The 24,757-nt window shown below is 31.4% G+C and overlaps 2 protein-coding genes across 3 annotated transcripts; both read right to left on the bottom strand.

The window, feature by feature from the left end:
• Positions 1-1,058: 1,058 nt before the first annotated feature.
• On the bottom strand, positions 1,059-8,303 carry LOC143075609 (uncharacterized). The gene is made up of 6 exons (XM_076251091.1): positions 8,228-8,303; positions 6,824-6,916; positions 5,885-6,002; positions 3,488-3,823; positions 2,228-2,331; positions 1,059-1,560 (listed from the first exon to the last, which is right to left on the bottom strand). The coding sequence occupies exons 2-5, from the start codon at positions 6,881-6,883 to the stop codon at positions 2,240-2,242; spliced, it is 606 nt and encodes a 201-aa protein (XP_076107206.1). The 5' UTR covers positions 6,884-6,916; positions 8,228-8,303; the 3' UTR covers positions 1,059-1,560; positions 2,228-2,239.
• Positions 8,304-14,041: 5,738 nt separating this feature from the next.
• LOC143074443 (transforming growth factor-beta-induced protein ig-h3-like) lies at positions 14,042-23,039 on the bottom strand. Of its 2 annotated transcripts, XM_076249900.1 has the most exons (6): positions 22,815-23,038; positions 21,369-21,601; positions 20,223-20,412; positions 19,293-19,394; positions 18,633-18,743; positions 14,042-15,653 (listed from the first exon to the last, which is right to left on the bottom strand). In XM_076249900.1, the coding sequence occupies exons 1-6, from the start codon at positions 22,996-22,998 to the stop codon at positions 15,538-15,540; spliced, it is 936 nt and encodes a 311-aa protein (XP_076106015.1). In that variant the 5' UTR covers positions 22,999-23,038; the 3' UTR covers positions 14,042-15,537. The 2 variants fall into 2 exon arrangements, with proteins under 2 accessions (XP_076106015.1, XP_076106016.1); XM_076249901.1 differs by lacking the exon at positions 18,633-18,743 and having other exon boundaries at positions 22,815-23,039.
• Between the last annotated feature and the right edge of the window lie 1,718 nt (positions 23,040-24,757).

The raw sequence follows: 24,757 nt of genomic DNA, 5'->3' as shown, positions 1-24,757 counted from the left end.
TTGTTTTAAAGAGAAAATAAAATATGAATAAATATCAAAAGGCATATCTGTCCATCTTCTTGTATATTTTAAAATCGGGTGCACTCAAATTTATAATAATCTGTCGTAAATTTCCTGGAAACAGTAGCGTTTCCGTTTTTTTTCCCCATCATGTATCGAACCAAAACAAAATGGGTTCAATAAAATATTTTCGAATTTTATTTCAGGAATCACGTGTTTTCTAAATCGAGTTTACCTTAAGCTTTTTATTATGGTCTTACAATTCCAGTCGCTTTTTTTCTAGGAAATGCCTTTTAACCTAAAGAACTCTTCAGCTACAATGTTTTTCACTCTATTAATATTTTGTCGACACTCATCAAATGTCAATCTGAATCAACTGTCTGAGACAAAGTTCAAAGTAGATGTATTTAAAAAAATCTTTTTTTGTTCTGTTTGGTCATATATACATATATAGCTCCTCAACTGTTTCGGTTGTTTTACAAAGGTAATGTGGATTCATTTATTTTCGTGGGTATCAATTTTCATATTGAGGAAAACTTGTATCTTTTTATGCTGTATTTGGCAAAACTTTTAGGAATTTTGGTCCTCAATGCTCTTCAACTTCGTACTTTATTTGGCCTTTTTACCTTTTTTGTATTCGAGCGTCACTGATGAGTCTTTTGTAGACGAAACGCGCGTCTGGCGTTTATACTAAATTTAGTCCTGGTATCTATGATGAGTTTATTTAAGGTACTAGATTTCGTGGTTTTACTTAACTTTACATACAAATCCTATAGAAAATAGGTACTTCGTTGATCATTTAATTCGTGTTTCAACTGTATCAAAGAAAACCACGACATTTGGTATTCAACGGTATTCAAATATTCATTTTTGAGCGTTTCCGACGAAGGTAATGAAGGTAAATTCTTAAAAGTGATTTGAACGCATGGAGTTTACAAAGTGATGTTTCTAGTTGTTTTATGTAATACGCTTTTGTCATTCGTAATCAGTTATAATAGATAACAGACACATTTAAGAATGTTCCCACTTTATCTTGAGATGGCAGTTAGACTAGACTGTGTTAAATTATATTTAATGCAATAAAGAACATTGTTGCAAAGGCTAGCAACAGATGAATGCACTTAGGTGTTAGGCATAGGCTGAATGCAGTTCATGCTCTATCAGTGGCACATGGAATGGTGCTGATGGTATAAAAGTAAAATCCGGATGTAGGAAGGTTTAACCCCTCTCAACTCCACGGAAAATTCAAAAAGGAAAGTCCCTAATTAATCAAATGGCAGAAGGAAAAGCTCAAACACATCAAATGAATGGATAGCAACTCTCATACTCCTCGCTTGTAAACGTATTGTGATATTCGTTGATATTGCAAATAACGAATGTAGAATACAATCTGGTAATACTATTTATGATCATATTTCTAGTTCAACGTGATCAATTCAATCAACATTAGCACCAAGTGAAGATGTATTCTGTGAGAATATCTTAACCATTTCCTGAGTTTGCAATAGTTTGAAAAAGGATGAATTTGTTCAATTTCTTTTATTCTTAGTATTTCCATTCCTAGAATTGATAGAAAACATTAGTTACTAATAAATTTATATTTCTTAATTTAAGCTTATGATCATGATAATTTGAAAATATTTAGATGAACTTGGATTAGGATAACGGCCCTTCATTTATGCCATAAGTAACTATGCAGTAACTATTATTTTCTCTTGCAAGTTTTTTAATAGGTTTCTAAGAAGCTGGTTGAAACTACGAGTGCACTTAGATTAGTACCTTGGGCTTGTTGTCTTTTTGATAAGTTTTTCTCTGCTTAGTGGCGATCAAGTTTATAAATACACACCTGTTCCGGATGTAGGAAGGTTTAACCCCTCTCAAACATGTCTGATCATTCAATATACTTTATAGTCAAGCGCATACAGTTCAGTGTTAGTCGTTTGGTGATGTCAAACTTATTGTTCTTTTATTTATTCCAGCATAAACCACTTCTCTGGTTCTATTTTTTAAATTGAATATCTTTTTATTACAGTCTTAGAGCTTATTATATATAAAGAATAGATATTGATTAATTTGAAGACCGAACGGTAACCATTAGTTGCTAATACCCACGTAATTTGATCTCTGGTGAAAGTTTGTATCATTAGGAAATATACTCTTTTGTCCGTTTGTTTTTTAATTGATGTGTGATTGCATAATAAAGAGAATAATTACGTGAAGTTATTACCTATATCCCTGTCTATACAATTTCATTTTCTCTTGTTCTTTGCCGGTTCCATAAATAATATCCAAACACACAGATCGGTATCAGCAACAGTAGTAATAGCAAGTCTGAAAACAATAAAATCAAGGAAGTATTATCAAGAACATAAAGACATAGAATACTACATACTACGTTTGTATTGTGTTCATATCAATGACGATATCCCTATGTCAACGATTGTCGTATACGATTTGCCGAGATCTGTGCCAAAAGAAATCAGCCATTCGCCAGAATGCATTTGCTTCAATGCTGTATCTGTGCAACTATTTTCACAACTGTTAGCTTTTTATTTTCACCAAAACTTGTACAATTGCAAAAAGCTGTCCATATTTGACAAAGAGTAATCATGATTCACAATTATCTGTGTTGTGTACTGGGTTCTTTTTATATGTATATGTCAACAATTAAAGGTTCATTCAGGGACACGTGTTATGCAGCATACAACCGTATCATTAAAAGTAAAATAACAAAAACGGAAAGTCCGTATTCAAATAGTAAAATAAAAACTACAACACATCAAACAAATGGACAATAACTGTCATATTCATGACTTAAATTATTTACTTTTTATATCAAACTTATATTGGTTAATGATTGCAGGATAGACACATTAATTTTTTTTTCAAGATAAAAGTTTTATTCGCTAGTAGTTTTAACAATCATTAAAACCGTTTACAAAAAACTAGATTTCAAACTAGTGTTATTTACGCCTGGTCTACAGGTTTAAAACTGTTTGACGAACGCAAATGAAAAATCCTTTAAAGAAATATTATAGACTTAGAAGAGCCTAAATCGAAAATTATTTTGGCATATTATGATCGATTTTAAAAGTTGTTAATCTATCACAAAAAAATAAAACGATAGTTTTATATTTTTGATCATTAAAGGAGAACAACCATATTATATAGGCTCTGGATAAAACAGGTGTCTGCACAGTCTGGTAGAACAAATATCTAAACATATTGTACAGACACGTTTTTATTATAATTGCTAGTGTGATACTAAGAGTGTGTATCTAAATAAAAATGTGCATAGGACACCTCTATCTGTTAAAGTGTATTTTGTATAACATGCTGTTAGAAATATTTAAAATCTGTTCCCTTACAAATTCCCATAAAAGTCAGTTTGCTTGTTGGTCTATTATTGCACGCTCTACGTTCAATAACAGAATTCGTATCAAAAAAGTTGGATGTATTAACGGTAATTTCACTACATTGTACTTACAATAAAGATTGTTATTTTTGCTATCAGGATCGTGATCATCAGCTGGAGTTGTAACGGCTTTAACCAAAGACGTCGTATCTATTCTTGAACTATCAAGTATGGAATGTGTTGCCGTTGGTTGAATGTCATACTTAGATAATGTGTATAATGTAAACGATTGTTTCTGAAATGTGTTTGTTAGTGTTGTCTCTTTCATATTTTGAGTTGATGATTCTACAATGGATGTGGATACCTCTGGTATAGTTGTTTGTGCTGGACATTCATTTCTGTTTGTAACACATTCTCCATTGTCGCACCTATGTCTTCCCTCGGGACAAGGTTGAACACCAACTGTGCCTAAAATTAAGATTATATATAGACAATATTGCAGTAGCATATTTAGATGATGTATACGTTTGTTTCTGAAATTTGTCTGTTGGTGTTGTCTCTGTTATATTTTGAGTTGATGATTTTACAATGACGTCGATAACTCCATCATTGTCGTTAGTAATGGTCGTTCATTTCTGTTTGTGACACATACTTCGGTGTCGAACCTATGTCGTCCCTCCTTGGTCTAGATTATATGTAGAAAGTATTGAAGTAGAAATTATAAAAAAACGAAAAAATACTTTTATAAAAAAAAAGAGAAAAGCCCATTCAACATGTTCAATAGAAAGAAAATTATTACGATTAATAAGGAAATACGGTAGACGGACAGATAATTAAAAGTCAACAAAACAGATCAATGTTAAACCCATGACACCGTAGATGAATTATTGTGTCTACCGTTGACTAGTTATAACTTTAAGGTGGTACCCAACACTTTCACTAAAATTAATTTGGCTCGTTTAATTTTCATAAAAGTTTGACAAAGTATTTACTTTGACCCTTGGACAAAAATATAAAAAAATCAAAAACTTTGAACCAACCATTTTATCAGAAAAATTACACTGGTTATATAGCAGTTTGACAAACACTAATTTTGATCATTGAGAAGCTTTATATTGCCTTCACAACGCAACGTATTTAAAACGTTTAGCTGCTATAACAGAGTTATCTCCCTGTAGTGTTAAGTACCACCTTAAGCAAGACAAAATGTCTAGAATATTTCAAGTTTGTCAACTGACTTATATTTTAAAGGAACAAAGTATCGGACTTTACATCATGACTGCAACCAGGTCTTTTGTAGTGGATTGTTCGTTTTCAACCTTCTGGTTTTTCGTTTTCAGTCGTTACTAAATATATCTATAGTATCTTTTTGTAGTGTGGTAATAAGATGATTCTTTAGTTTTTGGTGAATTTGTATGTTATGAACTACGTTCAATTACACATGTTGTCATTTATAACTTGAAAGGGAAGTTATAAACAGAATACACGAAATTTATAAGGTAGAAACTAAATAGAAAAACATAAACACTGAAGTATAGTTTACTATAACGGACCTAGATATCAAATATAAACAAATACGATTAATTTGCAATAACCAATGCATTGACGAGAGACATATAAATATCACAGTTATCTTTCCCAAAGATTTGGTTTGTAGACCGGAGTTGTTTTATGATTGATTCATGATTTTTGAACACGTTATACTACTATTGCATTTTTTTTTAATTTGACCTACATTTGATTTCATCAAAACGATGTTAGCAATCAAATGAATGGTCAAATATACCTCCAGGTTACATCCCAGCTCCTTTGTTCTAACAGGGGTGATTTGAGCTGGATCATCCATGCCATACCATCCCAGCTCAAGTGTCTTTGTTTTGCATGCTTTCCTTTGTTTTGTAACATTTAGCGGGAATGCTTAATCGACAATAAAACTTAGAAATATGTAATGAGAAAAGATACACTATCAAAATCTAAGTAGAAAAGTCCACTGTCTACACTGGGACTCAAGACCTTTAACATATCAGCCCACGACACATACCCCTTTACCAGGAAGACTGAATACAATTTCCTAGTAATCTACCATATTTAAAGGAAGCAAGATATTTTTCATAAGTGGAAGGAGTAGACACTTTATTTAGGGAGATTTTAACACTTTTCATAAATAAGGCGAGTTGTCAGACTGACTTTTCAATTTCAGTTATCTTTTTCATAAGTGGTACAATTTTTTAGAAAGAGGCGATTGGTCAGTGGGGCGAGTTGACATGTTCTCATATCTAAACATCGTATAAGGTAGTCATAAAGGGTATATATTATTACTAGTGTGGCGTTATTAACTAGATTTAATGAATTGTAAATGTTTTTTCGTCTAATCTAAAACAGCTGGAATGTAAAATAGTTATCCCATTCGGACTTGGTGTGTCAGTGTAAGATCAACCTCTGGCCTCCGGTCATCAGGGTGATCTGACACTGACACACCACGTCTTCATGCGATAACTATTGCATATCATATCATTAACATCTACTTACAATTCACCTCGTCTGAACGGTCGTCACAATCAAAACTGCTGCCCTCACATCGTAATGCACTTTGAATGCATTGCCCACTTGTACACTGAAACTCATTTGCGTTACATGCATCTGTTGTCTGATTAAAAATTGAAAAAAAAAACAAAAACAGGTTCATGCCTTTATTTATAAATAAATATTCTCATTGTTTGTTAAAGAATGTTTTAGATTCATTTCACTGTGAATTCGATCATTGATTAGATAAGGATAAGGAAATAATCATTCGTTTGCCTCAATTTAAAAATTATCACGAAGAATAAAACTAAACATGACTCAAAAATGTCATTTGTTGTAGTACATTAATCTGTTTTCTATTCCAACACAATGTTTTACATAAATATAAGAAGACGTGGTATGAGTTTTAATAAGACAAATTGCCATTTAAGTCATAATGTGTAAAAACAAAACCAACACTATAGGTGAAAGTACCCTAAAACATTTTCGACATGGTTTAACATTTGCAGATATATGATCGACTAATTTATATTATTCAAAGCCGGAAAATGTTTTTGTATTGAAATGAAACAAAGTGTATTACCCTGTAAAGATGGGTGTTCGTTCAGTTTATTGCAAATACATTTTTTATGTCAAGTTTATTACTACTGTAAGAAGTAGAATCACAAAAAACGGAACTCCGAGGAAAATTCAAAACGGAAAGTCCCTAATCAAATGGCAAAATCAAAGGATAAAACACATCAAACTAATGGACACCAACTGTCATATTCATGAGTTGGTACAGACATTTTCAAATGTAGAAAATAGTGGATTGAACCTGGTTTTATAGCGCTAAACCTTTCACTACTGTAATTGAAATTTCTTAATATTCCAAGTTAATTTCTGAGCTACCTTTGGCTATTCCCGTGTTCTATTAACAAACATAATATTATAAGTAATACTTACAACTAGATACAATGTTGTAAATACAAAGCTTGTCATGAGGTTTCTTTGTAATCGCTCCATTGTCTTCTCACAAGTAATAACAAAAGCTTTAATCTATTTAAAAACATAAAAAAAACGAGTGTATCTTATCACGCATGTTATAAAAGATTGTGTAAACAAACGAATCATAGATACCAGGATCTAAATAGGCCTTATGTTTTATAATACTATTTCGTCGGATAGAAATCTACATTATGCAAGTGCACGTTAACATGGTGTACATGTACACGTATAAGACTTTGATTTGTTTGAACTTTCAAATAATAAATATGAAAAGAATGTTGGTCTGTCTTTTAGGGTTCTTATCACAACTAAGTTTTCAGTTTACATACTTTCCGTATAGATTTGTGAAACAGTTGTAATTGTAACCCATCTGCATTAGGTCGATTTCTATCCGATGCAGCTCATAAAATTTCACGCTGATATTTAAGAAATAATTTTCATAAAATAACAATATTGATCATCCCTTACATATTTAACCTAAAGAACTATTACACTTAATTTATGTACATGTAGCATACTTAAAATTCCATTAAAATTAAAATATAGACCACTGCACGAACATCAAAACTTTGCCTGTATTTCTCAACCTAAAATGAATAAAGTCATGAACTATGGTACATTGGTTCATTTAAACATACTTAACATATACATACTGTGTAAATTGTGAATAGACTTGAAATTGTTATGTTATGGCCAAACCGGTTTTGGGGGTAAACACTAAATATTCCAAAAAATCTGCAGGCCTGCGAGTTGACTTTATTTGTTCAAATTTGGCATGGATGAATACTGTTACATGTAATGCAGTACAAGCAAAAGTTGATTTTTAAGAAAATATATTCTATTTAAGTTTCATGTATCTAAGAGAACGAATATTGAAGGTACAATACAGAAATTGGACAAAAATGTCATTGAAACATAGTTATGTGACAAATAAACATTAGCTTAATTGTACAGCATTACATGTAACAGGATTCGTCCATACCAATTTTGAACAAATTAATTCTTTTAGCAGGCTTCCATATTTTTTTGAGAAAATTAAGTGTTCACTCCAAAAACCGGTTTGGCCACAACATCAAAATTTCATGTTTATTTACAATTTACACAATGTGTATATGTTAAGTATGTTTAAATGAACATCTGTTCCCATAGTTTAGGATTTTATTCATTTAAGGTTGTGAAATACAGGCAAAGTTTAGATGTTTCTCTAGTGTCCTATATTTTGACTATAGTGGAACCTTAAGTAATCAGTATAGTTTCAAGAAATGTTATAAAATATGCGAATTAGTTTACTAACTGTAACTTGTTCACAAAAAACATCAAATTAAGTAAACAAATAGATAATGACAATGCTAATTGCTTTACCTGAGGTTTAGGATCGAATGATACTTCCTTATGTAGCACAACAATATAATTGGTACACTTGACTATTTACACTTATCACGTTACGCTCACTATGATATAATTTGCATGGTGCATCATTGTTGTAAATAGAAAATTATAATTAGACATGGAAAATTCACTTTAAATAAACATAGTTTACAGGTATTTTTTTTTTGTTTGAAAAAATAATCTTTACATCTTTCCTGCTTTTACAGATTAATCATTTTAAAATATCGGTCGCACGGTGCACGACATTTTGCACACATTAAACAGGTAAATCCTGATATTTTGGTGCAATTTTAAACATAAATAAGTAAACCGACGATTTTGAAAACCAGGTCTTACTTAAATATCAATCATCTGGTTATATTTTTAGAATTTTCATTTGATTTTCAATGTCAAATATATCCGACGAAAATACGAAATGTCAAGCAGATACCGAAAATAGAGGGTGGGGTGGTCTAATTCAGTTATAAATTGATGGAAGACAAACAATTGTACGGCATAATTTTTCTCAGATAGCACTCAAAACAATTTTAGAATCATAAATATAATGTATGCAATTGATTAATTATGTTTCATGTATCCAAAAGGTAAGTTAATAAATGAAACTGTTCCGTTTAAAATAATATTATTCATAACCGATTAACTAAATAGACGTAAATGCCAATGTTGTCAGCTGCCATATTCACATTGTTTGAATCAAGTGTATTGGAAATGTTTTCTTTTGTTGAGGGTTTATCTTCTTTGTTTGTCACTTTACATCACTGTAATAAATAATTCATGGATCAGATACTCCTGATTTTGCTCATTTGCATTTTTTTATGAGTGGCTTACTGACATTGTTTATCATCTTAATGACTTGGCTCTGTTTGTTTTTTGTAAGTCTTTGTTTAAGTCTTTGAATGAATGGACATAGGTCAAGTGTGAACGACATTCATAACCAACAAATCGTTTACCAACATTTCAACCAAATTGACCATTCAGGAAATTCAATTAAAGTTCGCATTTTAGAAAAAAAATGTCACCACACCAATAATCCAACATTAAGTACACCGTTTCGCAGACAAAGAGAAGTATACAGGATCAGAGAATTAGGTACTGCAACATCTTATGGATGTAACGGTAAAATAGCTCCTGTAGGTAACTTGAGTAGCCCTATCTGTAGTTCAGTGAATGTGATGGATTTATTCAATAGGTCTCTTTGTCGGCCGAGGAGCCATGGACATCGTCGCAATAATCCACCTCATATGCATGATGTTTCTATAGATGGCCTTGCCGATTATTTCAATAAACCTCTTGGAATTCATCACATTCGCTCTAAACTGTACTCACTTCCGCTTTCTAGACTGAACTCTTTATTGAAAGCTTGTGAGGAATGCCACACTACAGATAGTCGATCTACGAAGTATGAAATAGTTGTCATGGTGATAGATATTGATAACCATAGATTATTCAGAACCGTTTTTAAACATTCGGAGGAACTGCAAAAACGTTCCTTCTTTGATTTGAAGTTTACAAACAAGGGTATAAATAATATTCTTCACCATAAAAGAGTAAAAAGCAACATTCCTTCTTACTTTAAGGATCAATCTTCTCCAATAGTATCCTATTCCTACACCAACCCTGTTGCATCTAAAAATTTTAATCACAAAAAAATGTTGCAGAATATAAATATTGATGACCTCAAAGCTAAACCACCTGATTGTGCCTGTTCACATTCCCATTTCGTGTATAATCCTGCTGGCCATGTAATTTCTGGAGACCTATAAACACAGTCAATAACTACAAGTTGAGACAACTTTTGTCCAAGGGTCCAAAATACAGAGAGCCACAACCAATCAATTGGAAGCAGAACTTCAGACTACCTACTAATGGATTCTGTTGAGGGTTATGCAAAGGACTGGGCAAAAAGAGAAAAGGTTGAGGTTGACACTCTTTCGGAATGGGTAAAATCAGTGAGGTCATTAATTCAGATAAGAGTAAGTAAGCTTAAAGGATCAATGAGCACCAAAGATTCCTTCCACCTTTAAAGACATTCATGTCATAGAGGAGTTGTCTTGCCTCCATGACAAATATGTTGTCGTTCCAGCTGACAAAGCGTCAAACAATATTTTTTTTGTTTGCAAGAAACACTTCCTTGACTGATTAAGGAACTGGGGATTAATAACACACTTGGAAATCCTACATATATACTAAGTACGCTTACGAAGCAGGAGATCCTGAAAAAAACACAAATCGGTTCTAATTTCCTATTGTAATTGGTGTTAGTCCAAAGGATGAAGACCAGGATTTTCCATCCTTATATTGGATTCCTAAGTTTTATAAGAATCCTTATAAGGAAATGTATATTGCAGGTTCTTCCAAGTGTTCCACTAAACCCCTTTCTAAAGTTCTTACTGCCATACTCACTGCAGTCAAAGAAGGACTTCAGAAATATTCCGAAACGGCATATTCAAGAAGTAGTGTTAATTTGATGTGGATACTGAAAAATTCAAAAGAGTTATTGGTGAATTTACAATTATCTCAATCATTAAAAGATTGTACCAACATTAAAACCTTTGATTTTGCAACTCTTTATACCTCTATTCCAGATACTAAACTTAAAGCTCGTCTGAAAGAACTCGTCAGCTTATGTTTCTTTAACAAAACGGGCACTAGACGTTTTAGATATTTAGTTTTGGGCTGGAATTAAGCTTACTTTGTGAAAATTCATACAGAGTCAAGGAAAAAATATACCGACGGGGATATCACTGTATGTCATGCTGGACTTTTTAATTGACAACATATTTGTTGAATTTGGAGGTTTGGTCTTCCAACAGACTATTGGAATCCCAATGGGTACCAATTGCGCTCCTCTACTTGCAGATTTGTTTTTTAATATTCCTATGAAGCAGAATATATCCAAGGGCTTGTACAGAAAGGTGAAAAGAAATTAGCCCAGTCTTTTAATGTCACCTGTATATTGATGATGTACTGTCTCTTAATAATAACAGATTCAGTGATCACTTACATTTAATATATCCAAGTGAACTTGCAATTAAAAATACTACCGACACAGATAAATCTGCTTCATATTTAGACCTTTTTTCTCGAAATGACTACTGATGGTAGGTTGACTACCAAAATTTATGACAAACGCGATGATTTTACTTTTCCTATAGCAAACTTTCCATTTCTGTGTGGCAATATCCCAGCGGCACCAGCATATGGAGTATATGTGTCTCAATTGATACGTTACTCTAGAGCTAGCTCAAAGTACGTTGATTTTGTTGTACGAGGAATAAAGACAAGGCTATGAATCAATCAAATTAAGGTCATCACTCAAGAAATTTTACGGTTGCCATCATGAGCTGATTGGCCATTATGACAAAAGTGTGTCAGAAATTATATCTGATATTCTTCCTCAATCATAATAATCTTCCATAATTACCGAACTGAAAAAATAAATAACACAACGGGTGCCGTATACGGTGCAGGAAATGATTACCCTTCCAGAGCACCTGATTTCACTCCCGGTTTTTAGTGGAGTTCGTGTTTTTTCTTAATTATTATTTACAACTGTTGATGTAAATGTCCTTTGGTTTTGTGATTCTTTGTTTACTCCTTGGTTTTTATTGTTATTGTCTTGTAGTGATTGAGATGATGACGCAGTCTTGACTGCAGTACCCCTATTTTTGACATTTGTACTTATTGTGTCTGTTTGTTTTGTTCATACATTGTTGTCAATATAATGGAAATGTATACGACTGTTATACAAGTAAGATGTTTAGCTAGTGTTAAAACCAGGTTTAATCCACCATTTTTAGCTCACCTGACCCGAAGGGCCAAGGGAGTTTTTCTCATCACTTGGCGTCCGTCGTCCGTCGTCGTCGTTAACTCTTATAAAAATCTTCTCCTCTGAAACTACTGGGCCAAATCAAACTAAACTTTGCCACAATCATCATTTGGGTATCTAGTTTTAAAAATGTGTCCGATGACCCGGCCAACCAACAAAGATGGCCGCCATGGCTAAAAATAGAACATAGGGGTACAATGTAGATTTTGACTTATGTCTCTGAAACTAAAGCATTTAGAGCAAATCTGAAGGAGTAAAAATGTTAATAAGGTCGAGATCTATCTACCCTGGATTTTTCAGATAAATGGGAAAACCCGTTATTGGGTTGCTGACCCTTAATTGGTAATTTTAATGAAATTTTTCCGTTTTTGGTTATAATCTTGAACGTAATTTTAGATAGAGATCAATTGTAAACAACAGTAATGTTCAGCAGATTGAGATCTACAAATCAGTCAACAGGAAACAAAATGATCACTTATTTCCTTAAGGAGTTATTGCCCTTTATAGTCAATTTCAAACTATTTTTCGTAAATTTTTGTAATCTTTTACAAAAATCTTCTCCTCTGAAACTCCTAAGATACATTTAACTAAAGTTGTCCACAATCATCATTAGGGTATTTAGTTTAAAAATTGTGTCCGATGACCCCGCCCTACAACCAAGATGGCCTACATAGCTAAAAATAGTATATAGGGTAAAATGCACTTTTTGGCTCATATCTCTGAAACCAAACCATTTAGAGCAGATAAAATTGTTCATTAGGTCAAGATCTATCTGCCCTAAAATTTTCAGACCAATCGGGCAAATTTTTGTTGGGTTGCTGCCCCTGAAATGGTAATTTTAAGAAAATTTTGCCCTTTATAGTCAATTTTTAACAATTTTCATGAATTTGGTATTTTTGTAAATTTTTAAAAAATATTTTCCACTGTCACTTCTGGGCAAAGTTCATTATACATATAAATGATTATAAGCAGCAAGATTGATCAATAAAGTAAGATCTACAAATGCATCATCAACACCAAAACACGATTTTGTCATGAATTCATCTGTGTCCTTTGTTTACTACGCACATATACCAAGATAAGCGACACTAGTTGAAATATTAAGAAAGGCTGTACCAAGCCAGGCATATGCCAGTTGTTTTCCACTCGTTTGGCGTGTTTTAGCTTCTGATTCTACCATTTGATTAGGGACTTTCCGTTTTGAATTTTCCTCGGAGTTCAGTATTTTTGTGATTTTACTTTTTTTTTTTTTTTTTTTTTGCCTTCATATTGATCGATTGTTTGGAGTATATAATTCCTATTAGTTCAATTTCGTTGAAATTAGATACGTTGGGATACGTTGTTTTTTACCAGTTCTTGTTTATTATAGTATTATGCGCCTGCTAACATGTTAACATGCCACATTCTCTATGTGTCTATCCCAAGTAAGGAGTCTGCAATTTAGTTGTTGTGGTTTGTTGTTGTGTTACAAGTTTGTTTTTCGTTCATTATTTTGTACATAAATTAGGCCGTCAGTTTTCTCGTTTGAATTGGTTTACATTTGTCATGTCGTGACATTTTATAATTAAATATACGGTTTGAGCTTTGCTAATTGTTGAGGGCCGTACGGTTACCTATAGTTAAGATATACAAATTTAATTTATATAATTATATATATTCAATTTGTATATATATATATATATATATATATACCAGCAGGACATGATTTTGAAAACGTCACATTTCAAATCATTGAGAAAAATCAAAATTGGGATACACAAGGAAGACAAAAAAGAGAGAGATTTTGGATGCACCAGTTACGAACTCTTGAACCTGATGGACTCAATGAGAGAGACGAAAAAAGATTTAAAAGCAAATCAAACCCATAATTATCTTGAAATCATACAAATTAAATTATAGAAATTCATACAATTAATCGAACATCTATAAATGTGTTAAACTTTTATTCCAACTTCATGTAGTTGTAGCTACAAACATATTTTCTGCAACATCAATCAATATGTTACACTTTTCCTCAAATCTTGTATAGATTAAGCTACAAAAACATTTTTTGTCATGCATCCGATTTCACCTTGAGAGATGCACACGCCTGTTAAAACTAATTTGTTTAGCGAAATATTGCGTATTTCTATTTAAAATCTAATAGAACTTTTAATGTATTAATTAGAGTGTTTAAGTTATATTCTTAGACATTTATATAATTTTAATTCAGTAACTGTATCAGTTTATTTTCCTAAACTGATCCACGCTTAAATAGATTGAATGTTGATTGTTGCTATTTTTAGACATTATATTTATATATATATATATATATAATGTATGGAGGAGACATGTCATAAATACAGACATTACAAGATTAATTGACTAGGGCTTAATACAGACAAATTAGGAATACGCGATACAACTGTATAAACAAACGCTAAACTTTCCTTCCTGAAGAGGACAGTAATTGTAATTCAAACCATTGCAGCAAACATTTAATAGTTAATAATTATTTTAGATTATTAGAAATAGAAATAAGGTAGAATTTTCATAGCTACTAAACAATTATAGGTCAAATTAGATTGATAAAAAGTATAGCAAGTCCCATTGACCAGCATATCAGTCTGTATTTAAACACCATGAACAGTTTGCCAAAAAAGTAATTGTTAAACATCGAGATAGACTGATAGATGTATTTATAATAGTATATGGGATCAATATTTGAAATGGTAAGACATGTACATCTGAATACAATGAAGACATGCATATTGAAAAAAATACTAGAATAAATCTTAAAAACTGAATATAGCATAAACACTCTGACTGATTTTTACATAAAAGGAGGAAGAGAAAGAAAATAGACCGACATAATAGATTGATCGAAATTGTAAATCATAAACATCACAAGAGAATAATCAAAGGAGGGACAAATTCAAGTCACTATTCCTTCTGTCATATATCTGTTGATCTCTTTTTTTTTCATTTTGGGAATTGTTTTAATGGGCAGATCTTTGATAGTTTTTTTTCAAATTGTACTCAAAACTTTTCTCGATTCGGGGTGATTCATAGCAAAAAAGAGAAAAAGAAGACGATCAAAAGAGAATACTTCCCTTATGAATGTATCACGTAGTATAGTATAATAAGAAACGTATACGCTACAGCTTTCAATTCGTGTAGGTAAGGTATAAGATATATACGTCCTTTTTTCAATTTTATTTGGTGTATATCACCAACTTTGATATTTAACATAATATATCAGATCATAGTGTAATTAAAACCATTCTCATACATACATTATAAACGTCCAAATGAAGGAAACAAAAGAAAAGTTAACTAGTCTTGTATAAAAAAAAAATATATAATAAGCATACATAAATATCATTTTTAGTACTAAATTCATTAAAATATATTCAATTCTTCCAATATGTTTTCATTCCGACAGGCACTGTCTCTTTTTGTTCATCAGAACTAATTAATGTTCCCAGTCAAAATCTGTCGGCCAAAATATCTTTGTAGTAATATGTACAACTCCGTTGGTGGCAGCAATATCAGGAAATCCTAGAAAGGATCCATTCACAGTCACATTACCTATAGAACAAAAATATATAAGTAATGAATTTTATCGTTCCTTCTGTCTGGATAGTACAGAATGCTTAACCCTGTTGAAATTCAATTTAATTCAAATCAATCGTTATATGTATTGCCATAGATAAATATTTATATTGATAGAATGTGACATAACCTTTGTACCTTTGAAGTCAAGGTATCCCAGAAAAAGTCCTCTTTCGTGTATGAATGCAGACTTAAGAAAAGCCATATACCGAAAACACATGCTATTTTCTCAGTACACCCAAAAAAAAAAAAATAATCATACTTGAGAAAAATTCAGACAGCAAAGAAAATTGGTAAATAAGTTAAACAGGACATCTATGAAAATAATTTTTTAGAACGCTGTTCTGAAGGATCAAAAAGTGCTGATTTTTGGAATACTGAAGAAAACAAAATCATAAATAATTCAAAAGATGTATCAGATATTTTTAATAAAGTTTTTGCTACTGTTGCTGAGAAGATAGGAAATTATGTTATGTATGATTCATTAAACAATCATAGCCTAAATGCCATACATGATTGAAATCACGTCAAAACAGATGCAATTTTTTATAAATTTCAAAAGGTGACATCAGAAAAGTGGAAACAAATCATCAATCAAGTAAATGTGAACAAGGCAACTGGAGCAGATGGGATACCAGAAAGTAAATCTGTCATTGCACCTCAGCTGACCAGTCTTATACATTTGACTATGGACACGGGCATATTTCCAGACAAACTTAAAGAAACCAAAGTCACACCCTTACATAAAAAGAGAGACCCACTACTGAAATCAAATTACAGACCAGTCAGTGTGTTACCTATTTTTTCTAAATTTTACGAAAGATATTTGAAATACAATTATACGATTTCTTTGATTCCATTAATCCTTATATATGTGCTTTCCGTAGAGGACATGGATGTCAGACTACGTTGCTCAGATTACTGGAAGACTGGCGTAAAGCTTTAGACAAAAACGTATATATAGCTGCAGTTCTTATGGATTTATCAATACTTTTGACTGGTTACCTCATGAAATTTTACTAGATGAATTAATAGCATATGGTGCTTCGCCACATGCAGTATATTTATTATAATCATATCTTTCTGATAGAAAACATCAAATTAAAGTAAACAGTGTTCTGAGTATCTGGGTTGACATCCAAAAAGGAGTACTCCAAGGCTCTATATTGGGGCCACTTTTATTTAATATCTTCATAAATGATATTTTTTATTTTGTTAAACATAGTACATTATATAATTGACGACAATACTCTGTCTTTTAGTAGTCCAGATTATGACCATCTCATATCCATATTAGGATCCGAGTCTCAAGTGCTTATTGATAAGAAAATAAGATGTAGGCAAATTCTGATAAATTTCAAATTATTGCTGTAGGGAAAAGAACCTTTGCAAAAAATCCATCTATACAAATTCAGCAAAATATTTTATCATGTGAAGAAGCAGTAAAGTTACTTGGAATTGATATTGATTACCAACTAAAATGTGATGCACATATAAGTAACTTGTGTAGAAAGGCATCACAACAGCTGAATGTTCTCAAGAGAATTGGATCATTTTAAAACAGATTAAATAAACTTACTATTTTTCATACTTTTGTTTTGAGTAATTTTAATTTTTGCCCTTTGGCTTGGCATTTTTGTACAGGGAAAAATTCTAAAAAAAACTTGAAAAAATACAAGAGAGAGCATTAAGATTTGTATATGACGACTACTTATCATCCTCCGAAACTCTTCTTGAGAACGCAAAGGTTCCAACCCTACAGGTAAGACGCATCAGGACAATGTCACATGAGACTTTAAAATAATTTGGCTCCTGTATGTTTACAAAATTTACTCCATATTAAACACACTTTATATTATTTTAGATACAGTAATATTTTGGAAATACCACAGGTAAGAACTACCTCAAAAAAAATCTTTTAATTTTGCTGCTGCTTTTTTATGGAATAGCTTACCAGACTATTTCAAAACTGTTAACAGCTTTTCACATTTTAAAAGTCTTGTTCAGTCCTGGAGTGGAACAGAATGTTTTTGCTCTGCCTGTATAATAATTTGTGTTACAATATTTATGCTCTCTATGCTGCATTGACAGCTTGCATTGCAACTGAAATTTTGTTTTTTACATTTTAAAACTTGAAAGATTTTAAATTTTTACTTTATAAATCATAAATTATTTAAAAAATAATTTTTAAACTGCAATTTTTTTTAAAAATTAATGCTTCATGTTTTGGTATTTTGCAAGATACATGTATATGCTATTTGCTTAGAGTAAATTTTTGGTGCTGCTTTTTATTAATTATTACATGCTGCTTGCCTTGTTTTATTTGTTTTTGCATATGTTTTTATATTCGGTGAAAAGCTCATTAGAGCTTATGTTTGTACTGTTTGTCATTTCATTTAAATTGATAAAGTGCATATTCTCATTAAATATAAAAAAAATCAAAATTAACTTTTCTATTATTATGGTTTCTATTACAATATAAACAGAATTGAATGAGTAGAAGCTGCATGTGCAAGACGTGTGCTTCGGTATATTCACTACAATAGCTATGAATAATCGTTTGCATGAATTATAACCGGGTTTCCATTGTTTGAATAATCTTCGAAAATCTAGTGATGATTTGTGAAATGGTTATCACAACCAAAAGGTATGTTGGTGTTGGTCTCTGCCCTATCAAAATTTGGGAGGGCGAATAATTACATATGTTACTAAAGACAATGGCGACTGGCTTGATCATAGTATGAGGCATTTAACTGTACTTTTTGCTTTTTACACGGACCAATTAATCGTTACGATAAAAGATAATTATATATTTATATAAATATCAAACTATTGTATGTTTATATTGTTTTTAAAAACATACTATATGAACATCCATGCAGTTGCTTTTCTTACCACAACTTCCATTTATATACGAAAAACTTAATTAATTAATTTTAATATTCTTTGACGAACCTATTATAGAGTCCACTCTCAATTTTTCCCCCAGCATTGTTGTCAGAGTGTCATTAGCTTTAAATCCATTTGTAAAATATGTTCCTGAGACTATGTGATTTTCCATGACGCCTGTCGAAAAGATTGAAACTTAAAAAATTATCCTGCACGGTTTTAAAATAAAAAAAAATTTAAATTTCGAATAGAATAAAAAATGATTTTCAACGGTCGATAACAATATTTAAAACATCGTATCATGTCTTGGTGTATATTTTTGAACAGATCATTGGTAATTTCTTAAATGATTTAAACTTTATTTTAAATGAAATATTTTAGATTTATGTCCCAACGTCTCTTCCTCATTGACTTTGATTCTTATTAAATCGGATGATTTCTGCCGTTTTTTACATATTTGTTTTCATATGTAGCATACAATTAATCAATTTTAGTTGAAAAGAAATATTTGATAATTAATTTGAAATGTGTTTTTTTTTAATACGACTTCTCTCCGTGTTTGCCCCAGACGCTCGTTTCAACTACAAAAGACTCATCAGTGACGCTCGATTAAATAAAAATAAAAAGGCTTAATAAAGCACGTAGTTGAATTGTATTGAGGACCAAAAATTTCTAAATGTTTTGACAAATACAGCTAAGGTTAACTATATTAAGTATGATACATACGGCGAATTGCTGTTCTGTTCCCTCTAAGTTTGTTCATAGTTTTGTTTGGAAGTGCTTCCCATGGGAGGTCCGTTGGAGCAAATAATGTATATGGTTCTTTTTCTGTAAAAAAGAAAGGAAGTAAAACAAGGCTATCCTATATACTAGATGATGCAGTAAACAACACTATATATATACGCATCATTTAAAACGCATATTATACACATGTTTCTTACAACACATGTTTAACGCATGGTTTTGAAACATGTGTTTAACATTACATATATATTTCATGTGTAAAACGCACGAATAACGCATGTTTTTAACGCGTTTTACAGCACATGTATTTTTCATGCGTAAACCGCATGAATAACGCATGTTTAAAAACATGCGTCATACGTGCGTGGTAGGAAAAAGACGTTTCACATGCGTTTCAAAACGTATGTAAAACATATGTAAAACATGCGTGGCACTTTTTCCTGTGTATACAAATACAAAGTAACGTTGTAAACCAGACAAGCTCGTTATAGTATTTGGTTTGCTTTACACGCACTGTGTCATGCGATGTACATTTTGACATCGAGAGATTTTTGTCAGGAATGTATAAATACGTCATTTATCGTCATGTCCATTTCCGCTAAACCCCTTAAAAATAATAATAAAAAAAAAACAAATTATCAAATAATCCTTTCAATGATATTTTAAAAAAAAGCGTCACTCGCCTTCTATCCCTTGTATCACAAAGAGTCTTTATTTCTATTCTATGAGCCTTATCAAAGTTTTTCCCATGCATTCCGTAGAAGCCGGAAGCTATTTAATAAAACTTGTTCGAGGATTTGCAGAAATGGATATCTTAGGCAATGTATGCGCCTCTGGTATACCTAAGATTTTCAAGGAGGTGTATCCATTTGAGACTATCTTTGATTTCAAAAATAATACATAATTCCCTACTGTTCAACTGCTCAGATAATCCACCATCCAACAATCCATAAGCCATAAATGTAGTGATTGGTATATTGACGATCTCTGCTACGGATCCATATCGTGGGGGCCAGTACATGACACGTGATATAATGTGTGCAATACCATTAGATGCCTCATTATCAAAATTCACAATAGGACTTCCTCCTGCAGTTATTATCTATGTTTAAAAGTACAAAATATACAGTCTATATAAATTTAGAACATTTTGAATCTTCAAGCATAAATAGTGAAAGATTAAAAGCACCAATTTGAAATCTCATAATAAAAAAAAACACAATCATTTAGATACATTATTCAATATTCTGTGATCCCCTTAATAAAAAAGGGGGCATATTGTAGTCAGATCGTTTTTTTTAATTGTATGAATAGATATTTTACATTTATTATATAATTATAGGAAAAAGTCTTATTGATAAATTTTCCGCGTATAAAATTTGTTAAATAATAACACAAAACGATCCAAACAAAACCCTAAAAACGGAAAGCGAAAAACTCATAAACTGAATAGGTAGGTTGTTCTTGTTCTACAGAAAGACGGTGAAGGGTGTGTCTCCGGAATTAAAAAAAACAAACATTCTCTCTCGTATTCCCTAAACAAATTTTCACTTCCCGAGTGATAGGTTTTTATCACGAATCCCCGCACATATATAAATCTAATTCCCAAGTTCCCGCAAAAACTAATGTCATATCCTGAGATCCCAGAAAGCTGTTTTCCGGCCGTCTGCAGATGATACATGTCATGGTTACATTATACTTATTAACCATGGCTTATTGGCAAAGACGGGCGAAATATACCAGAGGGACATTTAAACTGATAGATCAAAAACAAACAGACAACGTCGAGAACGACATGGCTAAAATTGAAAAAGACAAACAGACAAATTATAGAACACAAGACACAACATAGAAAACTAAGAAGATGTATCCTGCTTTATACAAATGTCAAAGGCTTCCTCTAATTCAAAGCTCTGATTCCTTTCACGGATTTTATCTTGTTTCCTTGTTGGCTTGTTAATTTATTTTTAATTTTCTTTATATTGTTTGGATTTTCAAGTATTTTGGACTAGGAAAATGCCGGGCATTAAACGTTATCTGAAATAAAAATTTTCTTACCTCTCCTCCATGGTAAATATTAACACGGACTTTTACAAATGTATCTTCATCCTTCGTTTTTGACCTTGATCGGTACAGAGCCTCGTTTCTAAAACTCTTCTTATCATGGGGCCCATCAACTAAATGGTACAGCAAAATTTCCTTGGCGTATGACAAGTCTTTTAGATTTTCCTTCTGTTCATCTGGTAGATCAATGAACGCTTTATTAGATGGGATAAATACCGTCACGTGTCCTGCAACAAAAACAAATGTCATATATTACCTTATATCACTGTAAGGTTTCAATAATTAAAATTATAAGTCAACCGTCATATTTAAAATGTTATGCAGAAAAGCAACAGATGATTCATTATCATTCAAGACATCATGGTTATCTTTATTCAGATAGATTCAAAATCAAACTTACAAATATGTTAGCGGCGACCATTCATCCTTTGTGACATGTGTATGTGTAAGGTCGAAGGCCTTCAAATAAAAGTGTATTCTAAATTTCTTGAAAAAAAAGTGATTTTTTTTTCATTCAAATTATAGTTAAAATTAAATGCATCATTATGTTTAAACAAATCTTTATCCTGTATGTTACAAAATTGACCCTGGTATCCTCATTTTTACAATATAAATATGTATGGTTGAAAAAGAAGAACGAACATATTTTCGCAAAATAATTTTTCGTAATACATGTAATACGCAACAATATTTATATTACCAGATCTTCTACGATTAATGAATTTACTAAATTCAATCTATTTGAGTTTTATTTCATATACAACATAAGACCGTTTTAAATTAATACAGGTTTGATATTTATTTTATCAAATTTTATTTGACATCGGAGAAACTACATTTTTCTAGCACAATCTCTCAAACTAATCACCAACGATTGATCGAACCATTTGGACAAAATCTTTGTTGTAGTCTACACCTTTTTTTGTTCAACTACACAAAATATCTGACAAAACTTAAAAACCACCAAAAGTACCTAGCCTGAGAAAACTTACATTTTGTTCTTTATGTTGAATTTACCACAAAAAAAACTTACTTTCAGCCACCATGAAGTGAAACACTATTTAAATTAACAATTTTCAATTCCAATTTAAGTACAATGCATTTATCAGTAACGTACACTTTATTTATATGGCTGTCCGTCGATTGTTAAGTACCATCATTATACACATGAGTACTACCTCCATTATAAACATTGATTATAAACAAATACATGTGTAAGAAATTTTTGTACAAATGAGTTTCCTACAATATTTTCAAATTATTAAACGGCAATAACATAGACATGTATCTCTCCTGCTTTACACCACAAAACAAATAATTAAATGGGAAAAAAATATGTTCTCTTCCGTTTTCCATGAAACAAGCGCATGTGTTAATAAAGTACGTACATTTGCAATACCGTACCTGAGATTTTGAAAATGCCTATTTATATTAGCTTACCTGTATGATTAAACATTGCAGTAAGATTCGTTTTAATTACAAGTGAAAGAAATGTGGTAGCTCCCAGTTTGTGTGCAACATCAAGCACATTTTGTTTTTCTGCTGACTGAAAACTTTCACTTTCTGCATTTACATTGTACAGAAAACCTACAAGAGATACAAATAATTGACATTTGAATTCCATGTTAGAAGATATCGACGTACCTATTTTAATGTTATATAAGCCTACGAATTATTTATATAAGCATATACGAATTATTTATATAAGATGTGGTATGATCACCAACGAGACAAATATTCTCAGTGTGTCATAGAGTACATGGGAAGGTCACTAAAGTTGAGTGGAGATAAAGCAGTAGTGGAACTATACTAATCAACAAAAGAAACAATACAAGGCAATTTATTTTTTATATATGATAAAATTTGATATTGTACCAGATAAATAATTTCCGTCTTGGTTTAATATTTACAAAGCGTTTTTTTTTCTTATCAACACCATTTATTTAAGGCAAATACGCGAACTATTTTATTAAAATATTTATTATTTCAAAAATCGTATCTTCACCCAAAAATTAAAAAAAAATAACGTTAGAACTTTAAAATTTAACCTTAAAGATGGTCTGCTTAAAATTTTGAATGCCTTTGCAGATATTTAATACTTAATTCTCATATTCGAAATAACATGCCGACTTTTGTTATCATTTCCGCAAAATAAATTTGATCAATTACACGGTATTTTTCTACTTTTCCAATTTTGTCAGATGCAATGTTTTTCTTTGATTATATAGTTTAAGAGTTTTTTTTTGCTATTCATTATATGTAATAATAAAGTAAAGTTCAAATTTATGTATCATTGCTTTTGTTGACTAGTATAAAATATTATATACCTTGAACTTTTATGTAGAAATAATGCGAAATTTTCATTCCCACTATTTATAGAGTTTAGTATTGTAGGGAAGACCACAATCTTTCGTCACATGCATATACATGCAGTAATTATATTACCACACACAAATGTAGTATGGACAAAACACGTTCTTAGCTTTACCCATGTGTCCATTATCTTGCACTAATGAAACAGTTTCACGCGTCAGGTGTATGGACAAAATGCACAAAAGTGCTTATTTCATTTAACGGATAAACATGGTATCTATACGTATCAGTTTCTTAAAAAGTAGTCAAGCTCAGCAAAATGAAAATAAAACAATATAGATTGGTTGCATCCAAAACACTGTCCATGCTTTATCTTCAGGAACGTCTATATAGCCAAACTCTCTTCCTTTAAAACAGATGATTTAAGCATTAATGTGCATATTCCCAGGTGTCAAAGGTGAACAACAAAACAAAATTGACGTATCACCCCTTTTAGATTCAGAGAGATAAAAAAAAATCAGTTGATATAACTAGCTTATATCTCTAAATTTGCTTGTTAATAGTTGCGTTCGAGATTATTTTTATTTAAAACATAGGTATGCAGTTTTTCCAACTCATCTTCGAATCATTTATTGTTTTTTTTAATTAGAATGTATGACATCATGGACATTGATGAAAACACTTTTATTTCATTTTTAACATTTCAAAAAAGAGATACTGAAAATGCCGATTTTTGTTACCTAAAAATCAAATACTAGTAATTATTTTTTTTATCTTAATTGATGTTCCTTCTTAATTGAGGCAAACAGAACATACCTGTTTTCAAATACCTGTAAAAACACCTTACACTTTTTATATGCAAATTGAATAGATAAAGGCAACAGGAGTATACCGCTGTTCTACAGTCATAAATCAATTGAGAAAAAACAAATCTAGGTTACAAACTAAAACCGAGGGAAACACATCACATATAAGAGAAAAACAACGAAACAATAGAAACACTGAAGAGCAACGAAACAAAGACAATGCAACACACCCAGAATTATAGAATTATAAGATAATAATTGTCA

Source organism: Mytilus galloprovincialis, chromosome 5, assembly GCF_965363235.1.
Source record: "Mytilus galloprovincialis chromosome 5, xbMytGall1.hap1.1, whole genome shotgun sequence".
NCBI classification, from domain to species: Eukaryota; Metazoa; Mollusca; class Bivalvia; order Mytilida; family Mytilidae; genus Mytilus; species Mytilus galloprovincialis.
This window is presented reverse-complemented; position numbering and strand designations above follow the sequence as displayed.

Excerpts from the sequence above, each read along its gene's own strand:
- LOC143075609 (XM_076251091.1), bottom strand. The coding sequence starts at position 6,883 with ATGGAGCGATTACAAAGAAACCTCATGACAAGCTTTGTATTTACAACA. Across the intron at positions 6,003-6,823 it reads TTACAACATTGTATCTAGTT|ACAACAGATGCATGTAACGC; the intron begins GTAAGTATTACT and ends ATTTTTAATCAG. Across the intron at positions 3,824-5,884 it reads CCGTTCAGACGAGGTGAATT|GCACAGTTGGTGTTCAACCT; the intron begins GTAAGTAGATGT and ends TCTTAATTTTAG.
- LOC143074443 (XM_076249900.1), bottom strand. The coding sequence starts at position 22,998 with ATGGAATTCAAATGTCAATTATTTGTATCTCTTGTAGGTTTTCTGTAC. Across the intron at positions 21,602-22,814 it reads TGCAATGTTTAATCATACAG|GACACGTGACGGTATTTATC; the intron begins GTAAGCTAATAT and ends TTTTTGTTGCAG. Across the intron at positions 15,654-18,632 it reads GAGAGTGGACTCTATAATAG|GTAATGTGACTGTGAATGGA; the intron begins GTTCGTCAAAGA and ends TTTGTTCTATAG.